Below are 7,623 nucleotides of genomic sequence, written 5' to 3' on the forward strand. Positions count from 1 at the left end.
CCGCTGACTTGGGAGCAATTCCATCAGGAAGTGTATGTGTATGGTGACGGGGGGGGGGGGGGGGGGGGGGGGGCGGGGCGGCACACAGGAAAGAGGGCCAGAAGAAGGAGGGGGACGGGAAAACGGGGCTGGGAGGAGGCAAGATCCGAGGCTTGCGCAAAGTGAGCAGAGCTCCCCATCCCACTCACGCCTACTCCGGCCCAGCTCAAGTGTCAACTTGGCCCTGGGGAATCATTTCGAGTCCAGGTCTCGGATTGCAGCCACGGCTGTTGAGAATTCGCCGCAACTCCACCAGGCGGCGCCAACGACATGGAAAAGGAGACCGCTAGGCTCCAGTGCGTGTCTCTAGATTCTAGGCAGACAGGTCTAGACCCGGTCTCAGACAAAGGAAGAATCCAGGTTTTTGTACCTCTGGTGGGAAACGCACGCCAGCAACACTCAAGGCATGGGAATAAGTAGGGGCAGGGACTTGGGAATCTGAGCTGTAGGCTCTACTCGGCCCCAATGTAAACAGTGACCTTAGGGTTAGTCCTTACCCTCTCGAGACCTCAACTTCCCCATCTGCAAAATAAGCAGGTTTGGGTCTCTTAAAAGTTCATTGAGACTTCATGGATCCATGACTAAAGTGTTGGGACCGTGCCATTTACAGATATGCTGGAGTGCCTTCTCAACTGGTTCCCTAAATGGTCTATGGGACAAGAGAGCACACATCGCTCACTGCCTCCCACGTGATGCTGGGGGAAGGGGTCTCTTCTCTGTCTTCAGAATTCGACTCGACCACACACTCACAAGAGCAGCCAGTGATTCTGTGACACCCCCCCCTTGCTCTAGTCCAGCTGGGCAGCAGAAGGTCAACAAGAAAGGCCAGACCAGAACCCAGTCTCTACATGGGCCCATCCTGAGTTGCATTCTCTTTGCTCACTTCCACCTCTCTACCCACTTCCCAGTCTTGCTGAAGAAAGGGGGAGGGAAGATGGGATGACATGACGACTGTCAAAGAGGAAGGAGAGGGGGAAGAGGGGCCTCCTGAGCTAGTCAATTATGAAGTTGTTGGGGGAAGTTTGCTGTAGGCTCAGAAATGGAACCCAACAAGGAGTTTGGGGGGTTTTTGTGTGTGTGTGTTTTGTTTTGTTTTGTTTCAGGTTGATCTAGCTCAAAAAAAGAGACTGGAGATCTAGAAGTCTGAGGGGCAGGAGTGGCTGAATAGGAGAGTGGAATGAGAAAAGCCGGGGCTCGATCACATGTGGCGAGGTGGGGGGGGCTGGAAGAAATCGGGGTTAGAGGGGCTGAGATATTAGCATGTCTCACAGGTACTTCAAATCTGGTATAAAACTGAATTCATAATTTACCTCCTTCCCCAAGCCTGCTATGCTTCCCACATTCCATATCTCATTGATTAAGAGAACCACCATCCACCTGGAAAACTGGGAGTCTTCCTAGCCTTCCCTCTTCCTAACCCTTTATCTAATGAGTCATTAAATAAATCCTATTTGGGCTTCCCTGGTGGCGCAGTGGTTGAGAGTCCGCCTGCCGATGCAGGGGACACGGGTTCGTGCCCCGGTTCGGGAGGATCCCACATGCCGCGGAGCGGCTGGGCCCGTGAGCCATGGCCGCTGAGCCTGCGCGTCTGGAGCCTGTGCTCCGTAACGGGAGAGGCCACGACAGTGAGAGGCCCACGTACCGCAAAAAAAATAAATAAAAATAATAAATCCTATTTGACCTCTTAAGGACCTATGGATCCCGATCATTGTTCTCTATTCCCACAACCGCCGCTCTAACCAGGACCGGCTACATCGTTTGTGGGGGCCAGTGTAAAATGAAAAAGCAAAATGTTCAAAAAGGATCTCAAGGCTGACTGCAGAGCATTAACTCAAGCACTGGACCCTTCTCAGCACAAGGCCCTGTGCGATTACACGCGCAGGTAGCATGCCCACCAAACCAGCCCTGGCCCTAACTCAGGCCTGCCCACCCCTTGTCTGAACGGGCGCCTCTTTACTGGTCTCTCTCCCTTTGGCCTGCAGGCTTTCACTCCTTACTCACGGCTCTCCAAGTGTAAATCTCCTCCAGGATATAACCCCAGCTCCTCAGCATGGCGCACAAGGCCTTCCTTGATTCTGACCCCACTCACCTCTCCAGGATCTTCCCTCTTGGCCCCTCCTTCACATCCTTTGTTCGCCTCTACCTAAACCTCCGTGACTCTGTGCATCCTGTTCCCTTTATCTAGAATGTCCTTCTACTTATCCGCCCAAAAAACTCCTGTTCATCACTCACAATCCAGTTCAGGTGTCTCTCTGTGAACCCTTTCCTGATCCCCTCCTTGGCAATTTGCTCCTTTTCTCCAAGTCTCTGATGTACTTCACAGAGGGTCGGCAAACTTTTTCTTAAAGGGCCAGATAGCAAATATTTCAGGTTGTATTGGCCAAGAGGTAAAATTGAGGGTATTATGTAGGTACCTACATAGGTAACCTTTTTTTTTTTTGCAGTACGCAGGCCTCTCACTGTTGTGGCCTCTCCCGTTGCGGAGCACAGGCTCCAGACGCGCAGGCTCAGCGGCCATGGCTCACGGGCCCAGCTGCTCGGCGGCATGTGGGATCTTCCCGGTCCAGGGCACGAACCCTTGTCCCCTGCATCGGCAGGCGGACTCCCAACCACTGCGCCACCAGGGAAGCCCCGGGTAACCATTTTAAAATGAAAGAAAACATTCTTGGCCCATGGCCCATATGAAAATAGATAGTGGGCCAGATTTAGCCCAAAGGCCAAACTTTGCTGACAGCTGCTTCAGAGGACCAGTTAGGCCTTTATATATTTACATATCTGTCTCCTCCCCTAGACTACTCACAAGGCCATGCACCATCCCCAGGGTCCAGCTCAGAGTCCAATGCATAGTAGACGCTCAATACGTTTTTGGTGAGTGAATGGATGAATGAACTAATGTTTGGGAGCCTGAGGCCCTGTGGGGCGGGAAGCCATAATCCTAGATGCTTCATTTCCCACCTTTCTTCGTCTGAATCCTTTTTCAGATGTGAACCATCTCCAAGTTCTGGAGAGAGGGAAGGCAGTGTTCTCCCAAAACAAACTCAAGGCTTCTGGGGTGCCTAGAGTTGCTCCTAGAACTTGGTCTTGTCCTTTGGCCCCTTGAGAAGTGGCCCAGATACTCTGATGCTCTGTCTCCCTGTCCCAGCAATTCTCAGCAATGATCTTATAGGTGTCCTGCCGTGCAAAGAGAGGAAGGAAACAGAGCTTGGGTTTCAGGAAGGAGAACTGAAGGAGTGATAAGGCTTTGGGGTGAGTAACAGGGAAATTTCAACAGAGAAGCCCAGATTTCACTAGCTAACAAAGTGAGTAGGACCAGAGAGGCAAGGAAGGAAGCAAGGGAGGAAGTGGCTGAGGTTGTGTAACTGGGGAGTTACTTGTTCTTTCCGTCTAGTATAATAGGAGACAGGAGAGCAGAGCACCTCCTGTCTGAAGCCTGACTGCCCACCAGAAAGGACTGCTCTTTGAATGAGTTGGACATCTTCCACCGGAGAGAGGTTTGAAGGCTGGGAGACTCAGGTGAGTACTTTGGTGGTGGGTGTACTTTTACGTTCTCTGTCTCCTCATCTCCCAGGTGGTAAAAACAGAAAAAAACTGAGGCCTGGGGGCTTCCCCGGTGGCGCAGTGGTTGGGAGTCCGCCTGCTGATGCGGGGGACGCGGGTTCGTGCCCCGGTCCAGAGGAATCCCGCATGCCGCGGAGCGGCTGGGCCCGTGAGCGGTGGCCGCTGGGCCTGCGCGTCCGGATCCTGTGCTCCGCGGTGGGAGAGGCCGCAACGGTGAGAGCCCCGCGTACTGCAAAAAAAAAAAAACCTGAGGCCTGGGACTACAGACAGAGGGGACTATTCTCCTGGATACAGAGGAGAGGGGACTCCTGGGTGGTCTTAAGGGACAGGGAAAGAGTTAGAACGGTCAGAGGGTGCTGGGGTTACTGGGAGTATCTGGATGGATATTGAAAAGGCTGGGAGTTCGGAGTGGACAGGAATTAAAGTTAGATAAAACTTTGGGAAAATCTTTGAAAATGGGAAAGGAAGGGGTTGGGGATCTTGGGATGAAGAGGCCTGTGAATGGCTCAGGAGGCTGGTGAGATCCTGGAGTGGTTCAGATGTTCAGGAGCCCAGAGTTATTCAAGAGATCTAGGGACTTCCCTGGTGGTCCAGTGGCTAAGACTCAACGCTCCCAATGCAGCGGGCCCGGGTTCGATCCCTGGTCAAGGAACTAGATCCCACATGCTGAGACTTAAGATTTCGCATGCCGCAACTAAAGATCCCACACGCCACAACAAGGTTTCCTGCGTGCTGCAACTAAGACCCAGAGCAGCCAAATAAATAAATAAATAAATTTTCTTTCCAAAAAGAGAAAGATCTAAGTTCAAGGTCAGGTTCTGACTCCCTCGTCCTCTTCCCCCCACCCCACCCCTTTCAGCCTCCATCATGTGGAACACCTCTGATGCCAACTTCTCCTGCTACCATGAGTCGGTGCTGGGCTATCGTTATGTGGCAGTTAGCTGGGGCGTGGTGGTGGCCGTGACAGGCACTGTGGGCAACGTGCTCACCCTGCTGGCCTTGGCCATCCAGCCCAGGCTCCGTACCCGCTTCAACCTGCTCATCGCCAACCTCACAGCAGCCGATCTGCTCTACTGCACCCTTCTCCAGCCCTTCTCTGTGGACACCTACCTCCACCTGCACTGGCGCACTGGTGCCACCTTCTGCAGGGTCTTTGGGCTCCTCCTTTTTGCGTCCAACTCTGTCTCCATCCTCACCCTCTGCCTCATCGCCCTGGGACGCTACCTCCTCATTGCCCACCCGAAGCTCTTTCCCCATATTTTCAGTGCCAAGGGCATCGTGCTAGCCCTGGTGAGCACCTGGGTGGTGGGTGTGGCCAGCTTTGCTCCCCTCTGGCCAATCTATGTCTTGGTGCCCGTAGTCTGCACCTGCAGCTTTGATCGCATTCGAGGCCGGCCCTATACCACCATCCTCATGGGCATCTACTTTGTGGTTGGGCTCAGCAGTGTCGGCGTCTTCTATTGCCTCATCCACCGCCAGGTGAAGCGAGCAGCACAGGCGCTGGATCAGTACAAGCTGCGCCAGGCGAGCACCCACTCCAACAACGTGGCTGGGACAGATGAGGCCATGCCTGGTCGTTTCCAGGAGCTGGACAGTGGGCTGGCATCAGGAGGGCACAGCGAGGGGATTTCATCTGAGCCAGTCAGTGCTGCCACCACCCAGACCCTGGAAGGGGACTCATCAACAGTGGGGGACAAGAGCAACAGCAAGGCAGCTAAGCAAATGGCAGAGAAAAGTCCTCCAGGAGAGCCTGCCAAAGCCAGGACAACTAAAAGAGCCCAGAGAGCTCAGGACTCTCCATCAGAGTTTGGGAAGGTGACTCGGATGTGTTTTGCTGTGTTCCTCTGCTTCTCCCTGAGCTACATCCCTTTCCTGCTGCTCAACATCCTGGATGCCAAGGTCCGGGCTCCCCGGGTTGTCCACATGCTTGCTGCCAACCTCACCTGGCTCAATGGTTGTATCAACCCTGTGCTCTATGCAGCCATGAACCGCCAATTCCGCCAAGCCTATGGCTCCCTCCTAAAACGAGGGCCCCAGAATTTTCGTAGGTTCCATTAGAACTATGTCCCCGGTCACCAGAATCTGGAGATGTCTCCTCCAGAACTAAGGTGGTCAGCTGGTATGAGAGGAGATGAAAGGCCTTTGGGAATTTCCACAGACAACCTCTCCCCAAGCCCCAAACCAGGCCTCTCCATCCCTCGCTCAACATTTCAGCCCTAGGCTGCTCAAGGTGCATTATTAATAAACAAAATCTGTCCTTTTCACATTCAGGTGTGATCTTTGGGGAAGAAGGAAATAGGCCAGGGTTGGTTTGCAGCTGGAACTTAATAGTTAAGGGTTTGGGGGGACCTAGGTCAGAGCAGGGAGGGGCAGGAAGCAGAAGACCTGGGACACAGCCTTCAGCTGAGGGGTTTGCAGGTATAAAACATGTGAGTTGGTTTAAGAGGATTAACCTGCCTTTCGCTTAACTTCCCAGAAATGGCCCCCGCCTCTAACTGCTGCTGCCAGGATCCCCCATCACTGCAAACAGGTTTTTTCAGCTCAAAAATGTTTTGAAATCCAGCTTTGATAGCCCCTCCAGTGAGTCCAGCCTCCTGGCCCTTGCCCTATCCAAAGAGAATGATCACGGGGAAGAACTACTCGCTCTGTGGAAATGGAGCTGAGCTTAGCTGAGGCAATGGCAGAAGGGTGTTCTAGCTGCCCTAGCAAGGTCACGCTTGTTGGAGCTAATTCACCTGGGTCCTGGCCCCTCCCTTCCCCCAGACTTGCTCTTGTCATCCTGGATTACGAAAGCCGAACAGAGACTCTAGTTAAGAGGGCTCAGGGGGCTTCCCTGATGGTGCAGTGGTTAAGAATCCACCTTCCAGTGCAGGGGACATGGGTTTGAGCCCTGGTCCGGGAAGATCCCACATGCTGCGGAGCAACTAAGCCCGTGTGCCACAACTACTGAGCCTGCGCTCTAGAGCCCGCGAGCCACAACTACTGAGCCCGTGTGCCACAACTACTGAAGCTCGTACGTCTAGAGCTCATGCTCCACAGCAAGAGAAGCCACCTCAATAAGAAGCCCGTTCACCGCAACAAAGAATAGCCCCCGCTCACTGCAACTAGAGAAAGCTGCGTGCAGCAACGAAGACCCAATGCAGCCAAAAATAAATAATAAATAATTTTTTTAAAAAAAAAGAAAGCTCAGGAGCCAAGCTTCCTCCATTCCCTTCCTCCAGTGTAACTGACATCCTGTCACCCATGTGCTCGCGAATGCACACGCACGAATTTAAAGCACCTGTGGCCACCAGGTGACGCTGGTTCTCTGTGTTTCCTTTCTGGCTTCCCTGTTGAGGACAGAAGGTGTCAGCAAGACTGGGAGTCCAGAGATATCACCACCCTCATGGCCAGCAGGGGTGGAGACCCAGGAATCCGCACCCCTCCCTTTTCCCCAAAGCTTAGGAAGAAAAGTGAAGAATTAGACACTTATTTTTCATGAGATATTTATTGTCTACCTGGTTGGGCTGGGGGGAGCAGGGTGGGCACTGGGGATAGAATGTGAGGGTCATGTTGCCGGTTGACACTGCTGCGTGCCGTCCCTTCCCTGCCCCCAGGTCCATGGTTTGAGCGAACAAAGTCCAGAGAGATTAAGACAAGGGCAGAAAGAACCATAGTCAGGATGGACAGATTGATACCCTCACATTCAACACACTTCCAGGGCCCAGGAATCCTGCCTCCTAATGAGGAACGTGTGCTTCGGAGTGTCCTCCTCCCGCAAAAATCACAGCAGCCTATACTGAGTCAAATTCAGGTGACTAAGGCAGGGGTCCAGACAGGTGGGGTGAACAGCAGAACCGATAAAGAACATCAGCCTGGGAGTGTAGGGACCAGGGCTCCAAACAAGGCTCTCTGATAATTAGTTCTGTGAACCTGAGCAGGACCCTGGATCATTCTGGACCTCAGGTTTTATAATCTGTACAAAGATGGGGGTGGGGTGCACCCTTATCATGTGCTTTGTGCTGTCCTAAATCCTATAAATATATT

At 53.1% G+C, this 7,623-nt stretch overlaps 1 protein-coding gene across 2 annotated transcripts; it reads left to right on the plus strand.

Annotated features, from left to right (window-relative positions):
- Positions 1 to 3,404: 3,404 nt before the first annotated feature.
- Positions 3,405 to 6,524, plus strand: GPR84 (G protein-coupled receptor 84). Of its 2 annotated transcripts, none has more exons than XM_032647221.1 (2): positions 3,405 to 3,552; positions 4,457 to 5,861. In XM_032647221.1, exon 2 carries the CDS (start codon positions 4,465 to 4,467, stop codon positions 5,653 to 5,655), a length of 1,191 nt encoding a protein of 396 aa, XP_032503112.1. In that variant the 5' UTR covers positions 3,405 to 3,552; positions 4,457 to 4,464; the 3' UTR covers positions 5,656 to 5,861. The 2 variants fall into 2 exon arrangements, with proteins under 2 accessions (XP_032503112.1, XP_032503113.1); XM_032647222.1 differs by lacking the exon at positions 3,405 to 3,552 and adding an exon at positions 3,756 to 3,810 and having other exon boundaries at positions 4,457 to 6,524.
- Positions 6,525 to 7,623: the final 1,099 nt, after the last annotated feature.

Source organism: Phocoena sinus, chromosome 10, assembly GCF_008692025.1.
Source record: "Phocoena sinus isolate mPhoSin1 chromosome 10, mPhoSin1.pri, whole genome shotgun sequence".
In the NCBI taxonomy this organism is placed as follows: Eukaryota; Metazoa; Chordata; class Mammalia; order Artiodactyla; family Phocoenidae; genus Phocoena; species Phocoena sinus.